Consider the following 21,506-nt stretch of genomic DNA (forward strand, 5'->3'; position numbering starts at 1 on the left):
GCCGCGTACCCCGCCCGGAGAAAAACCTGGGGCGCCCGCGGCTCAGGGCGCCGCCCCCGGAGGGATCCTGCGGGGGGTGCCTCGGTCGGGGTGCGGGTCTCCTACGCGGTGCGCTCCCTTCCAGGGCTGCGATCACGCCCACCTGCTCTTCCGGCCCCTGCTGCGACCCCCCCCCCCCGGCACTCTCCCACCCGCTCCCTTCCACCGGGGTGCTCCCGGCCCCCTGCCCACCCGGCGCCCGCGTCGCTGGCGGGGTACAGCCGCCACCTGCGGGGCCCCCCTCCATCTGTGACCCCGCCCGTCTGGGATGCTCCGCCCACCCGCGGGGCGTCCCCCGCCCCCCTCCCGCGCCGGGTCCTCCAGCTGCCCCCGAATCGCCCCCACCTGCCGCGCTCGCCCTGCGGCGGGTGCGCGCCCCGCCCCGCCCCGCCCGCGCCCCGCGCCCCGGAGCCCGCCCTAGGCCGCCCATTGGCGCGCGGCGCGCGGCCGGGGCGGGCGGTTCCGAGCGGCGGCGGGCGGGCGGGGACCCTCGCGGGCTGCGCACCCGCCCGGCACTGTCTGCCCGCTCGCCATGGACGAGGACGACGTCTCCTCCCGCAAGGGCGCCCTCCCGAAGTTCCTGGAGCACCTCTCCGGGGCCGGCAAGGCCATCGGCGTGCTGACCAGCGGCGGGGATGCCCAAGGTGCGCGGCCGCCCGGGCGGGGGGGGCCGGGGTCCCCGGGGCGAGCGGGGACCGGGGACGGGAGCGCCGGGAAGAGGCGGGGGGGGGGGGGGTTGCTGCGGGAAGAGAAGGGTTGGGGGCCAGCCCGGACGCCCGGGAACCGCAGGGGTGCCTTCCGGGGCAGCAGGGGGCGGAGCAGCCCGGGGAGGGGTCGCTGCGGGGCGGGGAGGCCGGAGGAGGGAGGTCCTGGCCGGCGGACCCTTCATCAGGAAGACAGTTAGGTTCCCGCCGCCACGTTTATTTTTTAAATTGGGGCTGCGACGGGGTCTCCCGGAAGTCATTGCTTGTCCAGGTCTTGGGGGCAGGGGTCAATCCCCCTCGGGGCGCGACCACCCGGATGCGGCGGCTCCCGCCCCCACCCCCCGCGTGCGGGAGAAACGGCCGGGTCCCCGCCGCGCGTCCTGCGGGTTCGCGTCCCCCGCGCGGCGCGGGCGGGCTCCCGGCTGTGGCCTTGCGGGGCGCGGCGGGGGCGCGAGGGGACCCCGCGCGGGGGGCCCGGGGTCCGCGGGGAGCGCTTTGAAAGGTTTCCGCCGCTCCCCTGACAGAACCGAAAACTGAGATGGGTGACTAGGCCCGCCCTCCAGCCTCGGGATGGGAAGGACCAGGAAGCCGGGGCTCCGGGGCGTCACCAGCACCCGGGCCGCGGGCTCCAGTCCCCCCACCCCCACCCTGTGGAGGCCGGCTTTGGGGAGGGGGGGACCCCAGCCTGGGGCCCGCGGACACCCGAAGGGAGTGTTTGTATTTAAAGGAGGGGTGGCCCGGCCACGCCCGGGCCCCTGGCGCTGGGTGCACGTGGGGCCGCAGGGGCCCCCGGACGGTGGGGTTTCCTGAGCCGGGTCACTCCGGGGACGGGGCAGGCCGGCCGCCAGAAAGTGGGTCACACGCGTCCTCGGAGCCTGGAGGCGGCCCGCGCTGGAGGCGCCAGCCCGGCCGGGGCTGGGGTTTGTTTTCCCCGCTCCTCCTGCCTGGCTTCCACGCGTGTCTCGGCCACACCAGGTGGAAGGATGCTGGCGCACCGCGCCCGGCACCCCCGCCGCCCCCCGCCGCCCTCCGCGCCCGTGACCTTCCCTTCGCCCTTGAGCCGGGCGGGGCGGCGCGGGGGCGGCAGGTTGGGGCGCTGCGGCCTCGGCCCCGCCCGCCGCGCGCCTACGTGATGCCCGGCCAGTAGCCGCCCGCGCGCCCTGCGCTCCTGGCCCTGGGCAGCCGGCGCGGGGGGCGCGGGGGGCGCGGGGGTCCGGAGCTAGGCCGCCTCGGCCGCCCGGGGGAGGCAGCGGGCGTCCGTCTCCGCCCCCACCCACAGGCCCGCCTCTGCCTCGGGAGGGGACCCCGCTCCGATTAGCATTCCCCGGGAGGAAACATTCCGGGGAAGCAGTGCGTTGTGACCAAGCAAAGGCCGGGGAGCCGGGGAGGGGGGGGGCGGGGTGCAGATGAATCGCCCACGTCACTTAAATGAACGCCGAGGCGGGCCACGTGGGGTCCGGCCCGGGTCGCCCTGGGCCCGGAGGGGCTTCCCCGTCAGCGGGCCTGTCAAGCACGTGCGCCTGGAGCCCTGGGCCGGCGGCTTCGGAGGCTTCCTGGGCGAATCGGGCCCCACAGGGCGCACTCCCGCCTGGCAGAACAGGAACCGGCTTTAAACCACAGCTGCAGGGCCGCCGTTTCAGTTATTTTACAACGAACATTTTGTGTCTGTTGAAAAAAAAATGTAGAGGCCTTGTCTTGAACTTCATGCGAATAGTCAATCTCTTGCTTTAGTACTTGGAGGTCTGACTGAGCGTCTGGATGTGTTACTGTCTGAGAAAGCTCCCCAGGCGCGAGCTCGGGTCGCAGCAGCAGCAGATTTTCAGACCCTTAGAGAAGGTTGTTCCTAGAGAGATTGTCTTAGGCGCTCTGTCCTTTGCCTGTTTCGTCTTGATTCCGGGTTCTGTCAGCACTTGGTTTTCCCTGAGATAGGAGAATTCTGCTCACAGCTAACCGTCCGGGAGAGCACACGCAAGCCTTAAGTTCAAGGTAGTTTTCTTTCTTTTTTTAAAAAAAATTTTATGTTTATTTATTTTTGAGAGAGGCAGAGACAGAGCGCAAGCAGGGGAGGGGCAGAGAGAGGGAGACACAGAATCTGAAGCAGGCCCCAGCCTCCGAGCTGTCAGCACAGAGCCCAGAGCCCGATGCGGGGTTCAAACTCACAGACTGAGAGATCGTGACCTGAGTCGGATGCTCAACCGGCTGAGCCACCCAGGTGCCCCACGTGGTAGTTTCCTGATCTGACGTGAAATGGTGGTCAGGTTCCATGCGGAGATGACCATGGCTACTATTTTGGGGGCACGTTTTGGGTACCGGGAGTGCTACGGCCCCCGTTTCCAGGCCTGATTACATCACTTCAAGATACGTACGCCTTTATTTCCGAGGTGGGGAGAAGGTCCTACAAACCCGTGAGCAGCTTAGTTCAGGTTACGTGGCTTCTGTGTGGCTGTGGGCAGGATTTAAAGAACTCCTGTGAGGCCTCAATCCCCACTACTTCCCAGTAGGCCGTGGTCTCCAGGGGCCTCTCTTTGGTAAGGTTGTAAAGTAAGTCCAAGTTCATGCTCCAAGGTGGGCAAAGCCCAGCTTGCTCAAAGTTATACAGATGATTCTTTTTTAATTTTTTTTTAACGTTTTATTTATTTCTGAGGGAGACAGTGTGAGCAGGGGAGGGTCAGAGAGAGAGGGAGACACAGAATCTGAAACAGGCTCCAGGCTCCGAGCTGTCAGCACAGAGCCCGACGCGGGGCTCGAACCCGCGAACTATGAGATCATGACCTGAGCTGAAGCCGGACGCTTCACCGACTGAGCCACCCAGGCGCCCCTGTACAGATGATTCTTAAACAGCTTTGTGAGTGGAGCAGAAAACGCCTCTTTACCGTGAGAGCACTGGGGTAGCCGGAGGAATCCCACATCGATGCCAGAGTGACGGAGTGTGTTGTTTTCCAGTCGAGTTTAGCGTCATTCTTTAGGAAAATAAAAATAAAGAAAAAAATCCTCCCATCTGTATGCCCCCGCCCCGCCCATTAAGGAAGACTGTTTCTAGACCTTACTGTCTTTCTCCTTCTGGGTTTCTTCTGTTGTCGTGAGGAATGTCTGCAAGTTTAAACGGATTTTCCACGGTGCTGGACGGACAGCCTTCCCATGACTAAGCAGCCACCCTCCAGCGAGGTTGTGTCACACAGCGAAGGTGATTCACTGTGGGCGCTGCAGGGCCGGATGCAGCCGAGAAAGCGCAGGGACCCGGGGCAGCGAGGCTGGGAAGGTTGAGTCCTCTTTCGCCTGAGGCAGAGCAGACACAGTCCAGTCTCCAGAGAGCCCCCCCCAGCAGCCTTTCCAGGGTCAGCAAGAATCTCCGCAGTGTGAGTGACTTCCGTCCGGGCCTGACACAGGGACCAGGGGGCTTTGCAGGCGTGGGTGCAGAGGGGACGGAAGGTGGGGACCCACGCGTCTCTACAAGCTGCATTTCTGGGGGGGCCAGCACAGGACGCGGCACCCCCCCCCACACACAAAGGCCCTGTGGGCCACTCCCTATCATAAAAGGCCGGGTGACTGGAGTTCTGGAGTTCGGTCTCCCTTTTCCCATTAGGTCATTTCGATGACTTGAACCTTGGCTAATGCAACCACTCTATCTGCGGAGCGGTGTCTGGGAACGGCTAAGGCCTCAACGATTTGGACTTCAGCACCGTAGTCAGAGCCGCGAGGCGCTGGTCTCGGGCCTGGGCATGAGGGTGGCTCCGCTGCTGAACGAGAAGCTTGCACACCGCCCGGGGGCCCCGTGCGGGTGGGTTCCTGCGAGCCCAGCCTGACGCAGAGGGAGCGGGGCCGGTGGGCGCCTTGTCTCCAAGGGCTCTGGGGGCCCGTCCCGTCCTGGAACTCTGTACACGTACGTTCTGCAACAGGGTTTTATTCCGGCGTAAAATGTAATAACTTAGCAAACACTGTTGCGTCGGGGAGGCAGTGTGTTAGAATTATAGCACTAACCGGTGAGCGCCGTGGGCAATCAGCCACTGCATCCTTGTCTGTAACGCACACGCACCGAGTGGCACGCCCAGTGACTTCGAAGTTAGACACTTTGTCATCTTTCAGAAAAACGCAAACCCGGGTTATGGGAAACAGAGTTTTGGCTCAGAACTGACACGTTTCACCAGGGAGATGCCGGGGCCCACGGGGGCGCCAGCCAGAGGGGCCGCCGGGTGCCGGGGCCCACGGGGCGCCAGCCAGAGGTGGACTTTGTAGGTGGAGGGTTTGGCCTCAGGTAGGAGCCCATCTGCCCGGCAGGAAGGAAGGCAGAGCCAGGCGCAGGGTGGAAGCAGGTGCTCCTGGCGACAGGTACATAGTGTCTGGGAAAGGGTGGATCAGAAGTGGGTAGAAAGTAGAGCTGAGCAGTAGAAGCAGGGCTTTGCCCCAAGCCCATTACAAAGGTCACTGTGTAGCCACCGCTTTACAGAAGAGAAAACAGGGGCTCAGCTGGGTAAGTGCCTGACTTCGGCTCAAGTCACGATCTCGGGGTTCATGGGTGCAGCCCCACGTCGGGCCCTGTGCTGACAGCTCGGAGCCTGGAGCTGCTTCGGATTCTGTCTCCCTCTCTCTCTCTGCCCCACCCCTGCTTGTGCTCTTTCTCTCAAAAATATAAACATTTTTAAAAACTTTTAAAAAACAAAAAGGAAAAGAAATAGAAGAAATTAATTGTAAATGTATATTTTATTCAACCTTGTATTTCAATCCATCTTGAATATAAAGACCATTAATAGGACATTTCACAGCCTTTTCTTTTTTTCTGTGCTGAGCCTTGAAATGTACTCTGTCGTCTGACAGGTGCATCTCAGCGCAGCCCGGGGCCGCCCGGGGATGACGGGGCTTCAGCCCCTGCGGAGGCCATGGCGGCTTGGATTCAAGCCCCCCTGAGCATCTGTGTTGAAGCTCGGATGGCGTGCAGGGGTCGGGTGGCTGTGGTCTCGGTGTCCGTGGGGGACACGGCGTGTGGCCGGCGTGGGGTGCCTGTGGCCTGTGGTCGGCCTCTCCCTCCCCCCACCGGGAACCGTGTATCCGCTTCCCGGGTACTGCCCGCAGCCCGGGACCCTGACCACGCGCTCAGTGACGTCGGGCACCGGAGCCCGGCAAGGGGAAGAGGCCCCATCCGTGTGCCCCGGACGGATGGACGGACAGACGGACGGACGGACACGTACAGGCAGGTCACGTCCCCCTCGGGCGGGACGGTTCAGGCAGGACTCGCGGGTTCGGCTGGCACAGGACGCAGAGGAGCGTGCGTGCCGGGGTTCTCCTTACACCCCCCTGCCCTCTGCCACCGACAGTATTCAAGGGGGCTTCACGGAGAACCCTGGGAGCAGGAGCGAGTTCAGGTTTGTTTCCTGACACGCCGCCGGCTGCTTCCTACAGAGACGCGTGTGCTCAGACCTCAGGCGCCAGGAAGAGGGCCCGGGACTCTAGAGTTCAGAAAGGACGTTAAGTAGGGACGAACAGCGAGGGAGTGGTGACCTGGGGAAAGTCGCTCCGGGCCCTTAAGAGGGTTAAGGGGACTGATTATCCCCCTCCGATCACGTGGGAAGCAAAGTGAGCCGCTTATTTTGCTAGAATCAACATGTCCCTTGCTGCTGCTTGCAGATGACTTGAAGTTTCTTTTCTTTTTCTTTTCATAAAGTTTATTTATTTATTTCTGAGACAGAGACAGAGCGTGAGCAGGGGAGGGTCAGAGAGACAGGGAGACACAGAATCCGAAGCAGCTCCAGGCTCTGAGCTGTCAGCGCAGAGCCCGATGCGGGTTCGAACCCAGGAACCGCGAGGTCATGACCTGAGCTGAAACCGACGGAGCCCCCAGGCGCCCCAAGATCACTCGGAGCTTAGACGTCGTCAGAGCAGACCTCAGGAAGCATTTGGAAACAGATCCCCGGCGCTCGCTGACCTCAAGGAAGGAGTGATCTTTTTTTTTTTTTTAATTTCATTAAACTCTTTATTTTTTAAAAATTTTTGAAGTTTTTGTTTTAATTCCAGCGTACGATATGGTGACTGTCAGCAGTTCCTCTTTTTAATTTATTTTCTTTAAACATTTCAGTTAAGGAAGGAACGATCTTGAACAGACGCTGTACCCGCGTGGTACTTTGGTAGGAAGCCGTGGACGCGTCCGAGCCCAGAGAACAGCTTACGGGTCTGGTCGCTCTGCTGCGTCACGCGTTTCCCAGCTCGCTGCCCCTCGTGGTTTCAGGGCTTGCTCTTTGGTGGTTCCCATAAGCGGCTCCACGTTCCCTGAAGGCAGGCTTACATTTTTGCCAACGAGGAGACCACTGTCCAAGTATGAAGGTTGAGTTGGCGGGAGGATCACATTCCCATGATAGTAATTAGGAAAGTTGTTTTAATGTCCAGATGTGGCTGCTGAAAGGAAAGTGAAAGCGCAGGGGCGGAGCCCTGGGGGGGGCGGTGCCCTGTGAGGGAGGCCTTGGGGAGCAGGGGTGTCTTTTGCCCTCCAGGGCCCCCTCCCTGGAAGGCGTCCACCTGCTGGGCCAGGCCCCGCCCTCGCCATGCGGACTAACCCGCAGGCCCCGCCCCCAGCAGTTAAACAGGAATCGGGGCCCAGGGGACATTCTGGTCCCTGGAGCTGGAGACTCCAGTGCACAGACTTCCCACCGGGGACTCTGCACCAGCTTCAAGTCTGACTGAGGCTAAGGCTTACCCTCCAGCCGTGCCCTTCGTTAATATCGTTCCCTTGGCTTCTCACTTCCTGTGCCCTGAGCCTGACCTCCTCATCCCCCCAGGGGGGCTCCGGGCCCTACAGACTTCCTAGGAGCATCCACCCCTGCTGGCTATTAGCTACAGGCAGGCCCCTCCCCAGGCCCCAGGAGTGCTAGCTCCCAGCAGTGGCTGGAGGCCAGCTGGCTAGACTCACTCACTTGCACATGAGTTAAAGCCTCATGTGAGGGGAGGGTTTTCAGGACACACCAGCGGGGACCCCTCTCCATCACTGGTGCCTGTGCGCTCTTTCTGTCTCAAAATAGGTAAATTTATTTATTTATTTAAAATGTTTATTACTTTATTTTGAGAGAGAGTGAGTGAGTTGGGGAGGGACAGAGACAGAGACAGAGAGGGAGAAAGAATCCCAGGAAGGGTCCTCACTGACAGCGCAGAGCCCCATGTGGGGCTCGAACTCATGAACCGTGAGATCATGACCTGAGTCCAAAGCAAGAGTCGGACGCTTAACCGACTGAGGCCCCCAGGCGCCCCATAATCTTTTAACGAGAAGAACGTATTTATAAATTTCCTGTGTCGTAACTAACCAAAGACAAAAAGCTGTTTTAGTCACCTGGCCGTGGTGTGGATCAGGTTGCAGGGACGCGGTGGGGTTTGGAGCAAACGTGGGGAGAATTGTGAGTTTCAAGGGCAGGGGCCGTCGCGGCGCCGTGTCTGGTGTGAGCAGCAGGCAGGGGCGTGTGGGGCGAGGCAGGGGCGTGCGGGCCCAGGTGTCATCTTGACGCAGAGTTTGAGGGGCTCCAGACACAAACAGCTGTTACTCGGCAGGTCGTCTGAGGTTCAGGCAGGAAGGGGTGTAACTACCAGATGTGCACCTGTCCACGGATGTAGCTCTCACGCGGGCATTCAACGTGGACTTATTTCTAAGGTCGGGGCCCCAAGCTCGTCCAGCCGCGTGACCATTGTAGCCTTTCGAACTGTCGCCTTCGGGAGCCGACAGCCGAACTCCCGGCTCTCAGACGCGGCTCAGAAGTGACCGCTGCTACCCTCCTTCTGAGCGGGCTTGCCCTCAGGTACATACGGATTTCGCCTCTGTGTCCCTTACGCTCCTGGGACCCAGGGCGCCATCCGTGTGTTTGTTACCAGGAGTGGCCTTTCCTTGTGGCCCGTGTTGGAGGCGGGTTGCAAGGGCCGGCTGTCCGGGGGGCCGGCCGGGGGCCGGTGCTGACTGTCCCCGCCCGGTGAACACGGGGCTTTGCAGGGGTGCAGCGCTGACCGTTCACCCCGCTCTCCACAGCGCGCCCCGGCCCGGACGGGCCCTCGAAGGCGGGGCTCCCGTGGAGGGTGGTAGCGGTCGGGGTGCAGCGAGAACACGGCCGTGCTGCACAAGCTGCTTTTAACTCCCTTCAAGTGTTGTCCTCTGCAGGGTGCGGAACGTGCCCCAGACCTGTCTCGAGCAGGTATTATTCGTGGCTTTTCTTTTCATAAACAGCATGACTGTTTTTGAACTTGAGGCCATTGACAGAGACGTTATTTACACCGCCAGCGGCTAAGGAAATAAGGGTTTTTCCCTCCTTAAATCCCAGAAGTGACTTTTGTCCGTATTAATTTGAATTTGTCCAACTCCTGATGAACCGTGGTCCCTCTGGTGCCTTGTGGATGGGCCAGTGTCCCGCGTCTGTCTGCGGTGGCTGTCAGGGCGCCCCGGGCTCTCGGACAGTGACGCCCGCTGGCTGTGCGCCCTCAGTGCGCCCGGCTGGCTGACCCCGGCCCCGGAGGCGCGCACCAGGCCCGTCGTCCGTGTGAGGACCCTGCGCCTGGGCACGCCGGCTACCCGTGGTCTCGGCGCCAGAATCGCCCCAGTGCGGTCACTAACTGTGTCCCTGTTCCTTCCGCAGGTATGAACGCCGCTGTCCGCGCTGTGGTGCGCATGGGGATATACGTGGGGGCCAAGGTGTACTTTATCTACGAGGTCAGTGCTGCGTCTCCCTCCCGCTTGCCCTGACTCGGGGTCCCGCGCCTCACGCCTGCCCGGGCGCTGCCGGCCCAGCAGGAGATGCCAGGTGGCCACGGGCTCGCTCAGGCCAGAGCAGGGCCCCGTGTGCCGGGGGGGGGGGTCTGGGGGAGGGCACATGGGGCGCAAAATGCCACATTTTGTCCACCTGCTGATCCCGTGGATTACGGTATTTATCTGCACCTCCTTCCTCATGGAAGTGATCTGTCCCTGTGCTGTGCGTAGTTGAATTAACATTAAGATAAATGGGAGAAAGGCCACGTTGAGCTTTGCGTCATCGCCGTGAAATCCAGACCACCCCCCTGACAACCTTTGTGTATCAGCTTCGTTCATGCGAGGAGCCTGAAACATGCCGGCGGCCGTGGGCCGTGATGTCCCGCTTTCCGGGGGCCGGCCACTTAGAAGTAAGCGGGGTTTGGAGGGGAGGCGCCCGGATAGTTTGGACCAGGCTGTTTATTTCAAAAACTATTGGGGAAAAATAATTTCTATTTAGTTTGTAAATTTATGAAAGTTAACAAAGCTGAAATCATGGAAAGAAGAGAGTATGTTCCTATCTTATTTGGATTCTTCCCAGGACTGTTTGTGAAAGTCTGGAAGGAGATCTGCATGTTACGATAACTACAGCAAATAGGGGCGCCTGGGGGCTCAGTTGGTTGAGTGTCCGACTTCAGCCCAGGCCGTGATCTCATGGTTCGTGAGTTCAAGCCCCACGTCAGGCTCTGTGCTGACAGCTTGGAGTCTGGAGCCTGTTTTGGATTCTGCGTCTCCCTCTCTGTCTCTCTCTGCTCCTCCCCTGCTCACATACACTCTCTCTCTCTCTCTCTCTCTCTGAAATAAATAAACATCAAGAAAATTTTTTAAAATCTAGAACAAATACTTTTCGTGCAGTGTCTTCCGCCACGGCTACACCCACCGCTTCAGGGGTCTCACACTACGTGACCCCGTTTGGGGGCTCGTTCCTCTCCCGCACAGCCGAACCACGCAGGTCACGCCCCACCCTTCAGCTGTCCTTCACGGCGGGTGTGAAGCCGAGGGGTGTTTTCTGGGATTAGTACGACCCCAGCACAGGGCGCCGGCCGCATGGCCCTTGCAGGGGCCTCGGCGTGTTTCGCCAGAGTGGCTCCTGAATCCGGCTGCAGGCCCCGACCTCCCGGCCCCAGAGCTGGCCTGGGCTCTCCTCCTGGGAAGCAGCTGCCCACAAGCCTTTGCTCGCGGGGCTGGAGAACACGTGTGTGCTGTTTGCCGGAAAGGTGTTTTCTTCGCCCCGTTCTTTGCTTTGCTTTTCTGAGCTGCGACTCTGAATCTGGGTTTGCGTCTGTCCGATTTGGGCGCTGTGCAAAGGTCGGGCCGATCCGGTGTTTCCGGACTGTTGTCTGGGCCTCTCCGGGGTCACGTCGCTGCTGTGAGTGCCGGCCCCGGGCGGGCGCTGGTGCGGACAGAGCACGTCCCCACCGAAGGGCTTTAGTCTGGGACACTTGTCCCCGTGCGTGTTCTTCTGCGGGAGCCTGTGAGCTGCATGCATCCCCTCTGCCTTTTCCTTTGCTTCCATTTCACTCCGGGAGGGGCTTGAGCAGGACCCCCCAGCGGCCCCCCAGCGGGGCTTTGTGGGGCGGGCGGCCTCGGCCAGGTTCCCCTCCTGTCACTAACGGGGTTTTCCGATTCGCTGCGGACGATCCTGCCTGGACCGCGGCATCCAGCGCGGGCCCCACAGGGTTTGTCCCCTCGCTGGGGACACTGGCCGTTCTCCTGGCCCCAGCTCGGTCACAGCGGCACTGGGTCTCCACGGTGACTGCGGGTGCCGGAGGGAGGGGAAGGAAGTCACTTCTGTTATTTCCGTTGAAGAAACTCTTTCAAAAAAGAGAGTTTTCTTTGTCTGTGTCTTTTCGTCCCTGGCAGAGCCGGGAGAAAGCTCCGGTCCCCCACCCAGCCAGGGACGGGGAGGGGACCTTCCCCGGGGCTTCATGACGGTCCCGTTATCGGGGCTCCTGGCCGGCGGTGCACGGGGACCCGGGATAGCGCTCAGCTCCCTGCCCTGCCCCGAGCAGCGCCCGCACGGGGTTAGTTACCTGGCCCTGAATGTGCACAGTGCGGAGGTCAGGAGACCCTGCGTTAGGCCGAGGACCCGCTGTGCAGCTGGCGTGCGGGCGGGGGGTCGGCCTGGCGGCCACGTGCATGCTGACTCGCTGGGTGTGGAGACTGATCTTAATCCTTCCCAGATTTAAGAGTTTTGTCGTGTTTCTGTTTGTTCTCAGTGGCCCTGAGACCTGGGGGCCGTCAGGTCAGATGTTACGGATACTTGGGTGAGATCTCGACCCCCCGGCTGAGGACCCTGTCCTTCAGGGAGGACCCGTGTGCAGGGCGCTGTGGCAGTAACTGGTTGGCTGTGCTCCGCGCCTCGGGAGGAAGGTGCCGGGGGAGAGCGGAGCGCGGGGTCTGTGGCTCGGCCCCGAATGGCCGGCCCGTGGGTCCCAGCGACGGGGGGCCGACGGGGGCAGCCTGGAGGGGCCTGCTTGGAACTGAAGTCATCTGCCTGGAGAGGACACCGTGCTTCTCTCGACACCCTCCCCTCGCCCCCTAAAGAGGAATTCTTGGGGTCAGGCCTGCCCTTTGTGTCCCCGTGGGGGGCAGTCCTGGGCTCACTCAAAACCAGGCCCTTGGACTTCACACTGCGAACTGATAGCATCTCATGAAGGGAGTCAGTGTGGTTCACGTCACTGACGTAAACCTCGCTGTGTCTGAAATCCAAACGAGTCTACGATCTGCTGGGGTTTTCTAACTCATTTGGGCAGCAAAACTCTCGTCCTTACCCACCCACCAAGGGTGACCATCCCCAGAACGGGGCAGGGGGCGCCCACCGGCCAGGACCACGCCCTTCCCACAGTCGTGACGGAACCCCTGCTAGGCACGGCCGTCGATCGGACTCGGGTTTAGAAGACATCTGGTTTCTTTTTTAAAACCTCCTCTGGCAATCAGTCTACCCAACGTGCTTGTCGGCGTGTGGCCCCCTCTCCACGCCGGCGGGGGGCGCTTTCCAGGTTACCTGGCCGTCTGGACAGTGAGACGGGTTCGTGTTATGTAAAGCAAGGCTTTCTGGGGTTTTCCCCGTGGCAGAAGGTTCGTGGGAGACGTGTTGACGGGAAAGCGCTGGCACCGGGCTGCTCTGGCACCGGGCTGCTCTGTCTGGCTGTAAGTCGGGGCCAGGAGCGCGTGCTCTGTGCGCTGAGCCCTGGGCCCCTGTCTGGGGAGGAGGGGCGGGCGGTGGGTTAACCCGTTCTTTCCACCTGGTGAGCCAGCTGTTGAGTTTTCCTTTTCCTTCTAGGCTGAGGTGTTTCCTTACAAACCTGCAGGTGGCTTGGGCTGTCTGGGGACGGTGATGGCAAACGCGTCACCTGGTTTTACAGGACGGGGCTCAGGAGGCGGCCCCGGCTTGAGGAGGACCAGGGCCGAGGAGCGCCCTTCAGTCCTCTGCTCCTCCCATCTTGGTTGCTGGAAACGGGAGGCTAGTTCTGTCTCATGGAATCTGCGGGCTCAAAAGCCTATTAGCTGAAGGTTTTCTGCAGATTTACAGAAATTATAGCTCTTTTTTTAAATATTTTTATTTATTTCTAGGAGAGAGAGAGAGACAGCGCGAGCAGGGGAGGGTCAGAGAGAGAGGGAGTCACAGACTGAAACAGGCTCCAGGCTCCGAGCTGGCAGTCAGCACAGAGCCCGACGCGGGGCTCGAACCCACGAACCGCGAGGTCATGACCCGAGCGAAAGTCGGACGCTCGACCGACTAAGCCACCCAGGCGCCCTGAGAAATTATAGCTCTTTAAACATGACTCACTTAAAAGTCTTTCCTCTTTTTTATCTATTTATTTTACATAGAGAGAGGGTGAGCTGGGGAGGGGCAGAGGGAGAGAGAATCCCAGGCAGGCTCCACGCTCAGCACACAGCCCGACGCGGGGCTTGATCCCACGACCCTGGGATCATGACCTGAGCCGAAACCAAGAGCTGGACGCTCGATGGACTGAGCCCCCGGCGCCCAGAGCCTTTCCTCTCTGAGATCACGCTCACCAGTTGGGCGGCACGCAGACTTGGAACTCTCCGAGGGCCCCTCTCCCGTCTTCCGAACCTCGGAAAAGGCAAGAATAACGCCGTCACATCAGCAGCCGATCTTCTCGTTAAAAGCACGTGTCTCCACGCGGTTGTCAGGCGTCCTGGGAAAGGGGCCTCAGCCCAGGTCAGCCGCCGCCTGCGGCCGCGGGTGGAGGCCCGAGTGGCTTTCTCTCCAGGCTGGGCCCGCGTCAGAGCGGACCTAACACCCTGATAAACCCACGGACTTAACACCCTGATAAACCCGCATTAATCTGTCTGTTCATAGATTGGGACCCTTTTCCCCTTCGGAACAGAACCCCGTTTGCCACGGGGCACCTACTTCAGAGGAGCTGCCTCTTTCACAGTCTCTAAGCAAGAAAAGTCCTGCTCGGGGCAGAGACACGAAAGCCACCCAACCCCCGCTTTCCCGGCCGAGGCCGCACAGTGCTGTCCCGCCCGCCCTCTGGCGTCCCCGGCTGTGCTGGGCGGGGCGGCCCCTGCTCCCGATGGGCGAACGGCCCAGGATGCCGCTGTGACTTTTGGGGGTGTGCTGGGTTGTCCCCCCTGCTCTGATGATCTGCCCCGCCCCACCCCTGCCCCCTCCCCAGGTTCCGGGAAGGGCAGGCAAGGTGACCGGAACCACACCGTCTCTTCTCTGTGAGGTTTGACACTTAACTGTTTCTACATTTTAACTTCCTTCCAGTCAAACTACTCACCCACAAAGTGTCTAAAAGTAGTAGTAGGATTGCCCGAGCGCGCAGTTAAGCATGTGTCCCTGTGCCGCTGACGCGGGGGGTTGCTGCCCAGCGCGAGCAGGCCTGGCCCTTCCACACGTTTGCTGGGTTGGGTGATGTGCAAAGGACCTGCGGCCAGCGTGCTCCTGGACGGCGAGAGCTCACAGCCACAGCACCGCGCGTGGCCTCCCGCGGAGTGCCCGCTGCGTGACCCGTCCTCAGACCGTCCACACGCTGCTCCTGCAGAAGACTCGCCCGGGTTACCAGTTCAGTGTTCTAATCCCAAAAACATGCTCTCCTTCCGGCCCTCCGCCCTGCCCTGTGTTGTCACCTAGGGGCCGTGTTACCTGACCTGGCGGATGCGGACTGCTGCGGCTGTGGGTTTTGTGACTTGCCTGGGACTCTATTACCCGCCGTGGCGTGGAGAAATCCCAGCGCCGGAGGGCTGGTCTCGCCACTGGTTCGTCAGGTCTCCACAGGCACCCAGCGCGGGCTCCGCTGAGGGCCGACCTGTCCCCACCTACCGCAGCGTCTGACCGCAGCTCGCGGGACACGCGCAGAGGCCACCCAGGGGCATCGTGCCTGAGGTCACGGCCCGCTTGAGCAGGGGGCGCCCCGGCTCCCTCGGCTGGAGCCGCTGGGCCCCGAGACCCTGGTGAGGGTGGGCGTGGGTGGGCCCGCGTCGCCCGAGGGTCCGCCCAGAGTTTCCTTAGCAAAGTAGAGCCGGAATTCCTGACCCTGGAAAGGCACCGACCTGGGGACCCTGCTGCCTCTTCGTCACGCCCACCTGGCTGTGCAGGACGGCGGTTCGCGACTCCAAGCCCTCGGGCGGTTGGGATCCCACCTCCTCCTACGTGCTTGCCGTCAGGCTCAGTCGGGGAAATGCTTTCGTCTGTTAAGGCACAAACTGGGAAAACCAAAATACATCTTTCCTGCAGCAAAACGCCGGGAGAGCTCTCCGGTGTGGGTGCTCACGACATCTAGAAAATACCTCGGGGTTCGTGGTCTTTGCCAGATGGTTTCCGCTGGCAGTCGGGATGTTTGCCTCTCCAACAGCGAGTTGTTGACCGAGTGATGCTGGAAGTCAGGTTCGGAAGGCGCGCCGTGCCGTTGAGAAGACAGGTGGACGCCTTGAACATGACTGTGCTACTGGAAGAAGCGGACTTGGCCAAAGCACAGCATCCGATTTCCCTCTGGGTCTTTAATTTAAAAAAAGCAAAAAACAAAAAACTGCGTAGAATGAGGTCTCTAATAAAGCCGCCCACGATGGACTGGCTCTGAGTTGACACAGAACCGATTTAACAGGTGCCTAAAAATGCAGGTCAGCGTGACCTCTGGGGGCAGCACGGGTCCCTGCCCGGGATTGGGGCCCTGGCTTCCTTGCACATGGCTCAGAACAGTTCCAAGCAAGAAGTTACTAATTTCAGAGTCTGGGGCACCTTCTGAGAGGTCATCAAACGCCCCCACGTGAAGACCCCCGTGGGATGTCGCAGTTGGTGCGGCCCCTGAGGGTCTCTGGCTCGTCACCGTGCAAAGTAGGGTCAACAAGGCAGGGAGCGTTACTCTGGGTTAAAGATTAAGCGCGGTTTTTACAGGTTTAATGTGCTTTTATTCCTCTGTGAGTCACAGAACTGGCTCTGAAGTCAAATTCCAAAGAGGATTTTAGAAAATATTTTGGGCTCTTGGCTGTTCTGGAATACGTGTTCAGACCTCCAGAGAGACCTCAATAGAAAGCAGCTCCGAACTTGTACATCATAGTAGGTTTGTGTAGAATCAGCCTTCTGGATTTAGTAACGTCTTCCTTGCAAGCGAAAGACGGCTTAAAGCGACGGTCAGGGATCTTCGCGTGCGCCTTGAGCTCGGATCCTGCCCGTCCCTTCCTGTGGCCGCGGGCTCTCCCGTAGGCAGCTCCACTGCGTGAAATAAACAGTCTTCGGAGAATGTTCTACGTTTCCAAATACGTGTTGTCTTGTCGGAGGATTTCCCACGTTCCTGCGCGAGGAGCAGAGGATCGACACGTGTTACTGAGCTGTGTTTAGTGTGGAGCAGCAGGGACAGAGGTGGAGGGGACTTTTGCGTTCCCCGCAGAGGTGTCTGTGGGCCAGGAACGGTAGGAAGGGCTGGTCTGGGCAGCACGAGTTGTCAGAACATTCTAGGGGTCGGTGCTGACAGCCCTCGGCAAGCTGGGGACACTCCCCCGGCCTCCGCATCCTCGCGTCCGGGGCCCCCTTCCCCTGGGTGTCCCTGGTGCCCTCACGACCGCGGGAGCCGAAGTGACTCCTCCAGCGGCCGGAGGAGGGGGGGGTTCGCTTTCCGGTTTTGCCGAGTGGTTAGCGCGTGTCACCCTGCTGTGCCCGGACGGCCCTGCCTCACACCCGCCGTTCTGGCCTCGTCAGTGATATTTTCCCTCATCGTCAGACCCGCAGGGGTTTGGGGGTGGAACGTGGTGCAGGCGTTGGGTCGGCTCAGCGCGGTGGCTACGTGCCGTGTGCCTACGTCCCGAGAGCCGAACTCGGAGAGTCGGCACCGCCACGGGCCGTCGAGCTCCGTTGCCGTATCTGAGGAACGGCGCGTCGTGCTGGCGTGCGGTGACGGGGCTGGAGTTGTCAGGAGAGCCGGGGGGCTCGCGGGGCTGGGGGAGGCGGCCCTGACCGGAGGCCCCGCTGCGCCCCCTGCCTACCCTCGGCCTGTCGTCCGTCCGTCCGCCTGCCGTCCAGCTGTCCTCCTCTCTGCCTCTTTTCTCTGTGCTGCGCGAGGGCCCTGGGCGCCCCTCAGAGGCCAGCAGGCCTGCCCGTGCGTCCGGCCCCGGGCAGCGTGTGTGGTCGGTGGCTCCCACACCGGGCGCTGCGGAGCTCACGCTTCTCAGGAGCCCCCCCTTCCAGAGGCCGGGCCTGGCTCCCGTCACACCCCGCTTACCACCTCCCCTCCCCAGTGACACCCTCAGCGGCTCCATACCTTATATGGACGGGCTGAAACCGCACACCCTGTGGGCTTTGTCGCTGCCCCGTGAGGACGTGGGCCTGTCCGGGGCGGGGCGGGGGGTGCGGGGAGCCTGAGCCCGAGGGTCACGTCCTTGGTACTGGGGCGCGGGGAGGCCGCCAGCTCCAGGAGGAGCCTGCTCCCGGCTTCTCTACTTGAGTCCATTCCATCTGTCCCTCTGCCGTTCGTCACACAGAACACCAGACTGTGACAAGCATACGGGTGTGTGTGCATTTACGTGTTCACGTACTGTGTGGTGTAACATACTATGCAACTGTAATACGTATGTACAGCATGTGTTTCGTGTAATATATAGCTTATGTATTTGCTATATTTATAATTGTAATTATATTGATATTTTGTATGCATATATGGTTATATATGATATACAGTAAATGTATGGTTATGTATTATAGACAATCTATTACATGTTATATGGTTACATATTACATACAATATAGTACACGTTACATACAACGTAAATCTATACAACATATAAAAAATGTATACAGACACAGGTGTGTGTTGATAGCCTGGGGTTATGTGTGTGACAAATAGGAAAGAGAGAGGTGGTCTGGAGTGAAATAGAACAGAGAGAGGTTGAGAGCAGGTTCCTTCTGTATGATTTATAGAAGTCTATATATATGTATTCTCAGCATGTAATATAGCAATAATTTATATATGTTTCATGATCTAAAAAGAACATAGTAATGGATTGTGTGTCACTGTACAGTATGATACGTTAATGTGTTATGTATCATGACACAGTGTATTAACACAGTATAGTACCTCACATCAGAGCATATTTTTGACAGGAATCTGCACTCGTAAGCACGGGTTCACGCACTGATGGCCTGTGAAGGCCCCCGCACTATTGATGAACTTTTACACACAGTCCCCTACTCAGTGGGCCATTTTGTTTTGAAACATCCTAATTATTTTCTTTCCTCTTGACCTTCATTAGGGTAGGAGATACGAATCCACCTTAACAATCTATTATGGTCAACTTTCTAAGTGGTTAGTGCCTAGTCCTTTCTAAGGTTAAATGTCCTGGAGAGAGAGCCCGGGCAGCACAGATGCAAATGGTGTTTCCGTCTTCCTTGATCCTGAGCGGTCTGTGGGGAAAAGCGAGATGCGCTTAGAGCCCAAGGCCCTGGTCCTTGGGCTTCCCCGTGGAGAGCGCCCTGACACCCCACTCACTCACCTCCCCCCGTGCGAGTCAGACGCAGCTAACCACAGGGTAAGGCGACGGGTGGCGCAGTGACACCCGGCCGTGCTTTTCAGAAGTGCAACACAGTACGGTGTGTCTCTCGAGAGTGGCGTGGATGGTGGCCCAGGGAAACTGAGGCCCAGACAGAAATGCTTTCTTGTATGCGGTGTGATTGACGCCACTGTTTGGGTTTGTTACATCACGATCAGTTTTAGGGTGAGCGTCTCCCCTTTCAGCCTGTGGGGAGCTGTTAGGTGGCAGGCAAACTGTCTTATTCCCCCCACTCTGGACGAGTCTGGCGAGAGATTCCCATCGTTGGAGATGAGGTTGCGGAGGCTTTTCTGCACGTGTCCTTCCTAGAGCCGGCACTGGCCGTGCTCTGCTCCTAACCGCTGGGCCTCTAGGGGCTCCACCTCCCCGGTCCTTCCATTCACTTTGTACAGAACTTACAGATGGATGTGACGTCTCTGTAGAGTTCAGTCCGGTTTTCTCACCAGGATTTCCATTCTCTCCCCCAGGGCTACCAAGGCATGGTCGATGGCGGCAGTAACATCGTCGAGGCCGACTGGGAAAGCGTCTCCAGCATTCTGCAAGTGGTATGTGCCGCCTCAGCGCTCCCTGGGTCTTTGAACTAAGTCGCTCCTGTCTTTAGTTGGGAACCTTCGACCCTTAGGCTCCGGTCAGTACTTAAAACGGATTAACGTGCTGGCAGGCATTCGCCTTGCCCGCTTACACCGTAAGAAAACATCCTTAATTTGTCGTTTAATTAAAATTTTTAAACAGCTTTACATCATGCAAACAGAGGATTTTTCTTGCACCAAAAAGTTACGCATGAAGGCTGGTGTTCACTTGTGGACCTTGGCGTGGATTCCGGGTTTGTTTTTGTTTTGTTAAGACCGGATTAATGTTGTGGCAGCTTCGGCCAGTAGGTGCTGTGTTTGATGGCAAATATCCGCGCCTGTTGGGTTTTCGAGAGTCACCAAGCCTGGGAACAATCCCCAGTGGCCGCGTCCGAGGGCTGTAGGGTTCAGTGGGAACGCGGCCTCCCTGTTCTGGGCTGAGCCGATGGGGCTGGCTGCTCTGGGGTGCAGAATTTACTAACTTAGAACTTAAATGAGACCTGCCTGGAGAGTTCACGCCTGGTAAATTCCCCAAACACGGTAGCTCAGCGAAGGCCCCAAATCAGTGGACAGATGGGTTACAGGGAAAGAGTGGATTTCACAGGGGCGCCTGGGTGGCTCAGTCGGTTAAGCCTTCAACTTCAGCTCAGGTCATGAACTCGCAGTTCGTGAGTTCGAGCTCCGCGTCGGGCTCTGTGCTGACAGCTCAGAGCCTGGAGCTGCTTCAGATTCTGTGTCTCCCTCTCTCTCTGACCCTCCCCTGCTCACACTCTGTCTCTAGCTCTCTCTCAAAAATAAATAAACTTAGGGGCGCCTGGGTGGCTTAGTCGGTTAAGCGTCCGACTTTCGCTTAGGTCACGATCTCGCGGTTCGTGGGTTCGAGCCCCGCGTCGGGCTCTGTGCTGACTGCCAGCTCGGAGCCTGGAGCCTGTTTCAGTCTGTGACTTCCTCTCTCTCTGACCCTCCCCTGCTCACGCTGTCTCTCTCTCTCTCCTAGAAATAAATAAAAATATTTAAAAAAAATTAAAACAAACTAAACTTAAAAAAAAAAAAGAATGGATTTCACAAAAAAGTTGTTTACAGGTGGTTTTGACCTGTTGAAATGTATGTATTAATGTGTAGCCCACGCTGAGCATTTTTTAGTAAAAAGGAACCAAAGTGATACATTGTCGCTGAAGGTGCTTGTGCGCCAGAGGACGGGTGACATGAGTGTGGTGTGTGAGCGTAAAAGGAATATATTCAGCTGTGAGGAAAGCGGGAGATCCAGACAGATTCCGTACGGTCTCACGTACAGGTGAGATCTAAAACAGCTGAACTCCCAGAGACAGAGCAGAGCAGTGGCCGCCCAGGGCTGGGGGTGGGGGAAACGAGACCCTGGCCCAAGGGTGCAGACTCCCAGCTTGGAGATGAGTGCGAGGGGATGGAGGTGTTGATGAACTTGATTATGGTGATCATTTCCCAGCGTAGATGTGTGTTAAGTCATCACGTCACATGCCTTACGAGATCTTAACGACGCTGTATGATATGATATTGAAAGTTGCTAAGAGTAGATGTTAAACGTTCTCACCACAAAGCGAATTCTATGAATGGAGAAGTGGATCAGTGAACCTTACCGTGGCGATCCCTTCATAATATGTGTGTGTATCCGCACCTCGTGCGCCGAAACGTCCATAGTCTCTAGGTCAGTTATACCTCCGTGGCCCCGGGTGGAGGGAGGATCGCGGGTGGCTGTTTTAACGCTGGTTACAGACTCGTACGTCCTGTCCTCTACCCCCCGGAAAGGGGCTGCAGGGATTTTACAGCCATCAGCATTTAGAACACTATTTGCAAAAACCGAGGACAGCATCTTCTGAATTCCAGACAGCAACCCCACATGTGAAAAGGCATTTCCGCTCTGGCGCCACGATCGCCCAGGAAGAGAAGAAGTCTGGGTGGTGGGGGGGAGGGAGCCTTGCTCGCAGTCCCCGGTGTGGCGCCGCCCCTGAGGCCCCGTGCACATGAGCCCCTCGGTGTTTGTGGCTGTGCCCACTTAACCTGCTGTTGTGAGGAATCACGGGACCCTCTATCGCTCTCGGTCCCTCCAGGTGCCCAGCCCCCTTTGCCCTGTGCTCAGCCCTCCCGCGCGGGCTCAGCTTTGCTGGGACAAGCCCTTAGCCCTGCTAACACCCTGCGTTCACCCGGGCTCCCTTGGGGTGCGAGGCACCCTGCCTTATGAAGCGAGAATGCACTTGAACAACTGTGTGCAGATGGAGGTTTGTGATTATGTAGAGGAGTCCCGCTTTCTTTTATTTTTAAAAATTTTCATAATGTGTATTTTTTTTAATTTATTTATTTATTTTTTTTTTTTACAAATAGTTTATTGTCAAATTAGTTTCTACATAACACTCAGTGCTCATCCCCAAAGTGCCCTCCTTCATGCCCATCCCCCCCTCC

The 21,506-nt window shown here is 58.9% G+C and overlaps 1 protein-coding gene across 1 annotated transcript; it reads left to right on the forward strand.

Annotated features, from left to right (window-relative positions):
* The first annotated feature begins 505 nt into the window (after positions 1-505).
* Positions 506-19,184, forward strand: LOC120238062 (ATP-dependent 6-phosphofructokinase, platelet type-like). Its single transcript, XM_039241641.1, has 3 exons — positions 506-683; positions 9,338-9,411; positions 18,972-19,184. Exons 1-3 carry the CDS (start codon positions 572-574, stop codon positions 19,086-19,088), a joined length of 303 nt encoding a protein of 100 aa, XP_039097572.1. The 5' UTR covers positions 506-571; the 3' UTR covers positions 19,089-19,184.
* Positions 19,185-21,506: the final 2,322 nt, after the last annotated feature.

Source organism: Hyaena hyaena, unplaced genomic scaffold, assembly GCF_003009895.1.
Source record: "Hyaena hyaena isolate Hyena2069 unplaced genomic scaffold, ASM300989v1 scaffold_197, whole genome shotgun sequence".
NCBI classification, from domain to species: domain Eukaryota; kingdom Metazoa; phylum Chordata; class Mammalia; order Carnivora; family Hyaenidae; genus Hyaena; species Hyaena hyaena.

Excerpts from the sequence above, each read along its gene's own strand:
- LOC120238062 (XM_039241641.1), top strand. The coding sequence starts at position 572 with ATGGACGAGGACGACGTCTCCTCCCGCAAGGGCGCCCTCCCGAAGTTC. Across the intron at positions 684-9,337 it reads CAGCGGCGGGGATGCCCAAG|GTATGAACGCCGCTGTCCGC; the intron begins GTGCGCGGCCGC and ends TTCCTTCCGCAG. Across the intron at positions 9,412-18,971 it reads AGGTGTACTTTATCTACGAG|GGCTACCAAGGCATGGTCGA; the intron begins GTCAGTGCTGCG and ends TCTCTCCCCCAG.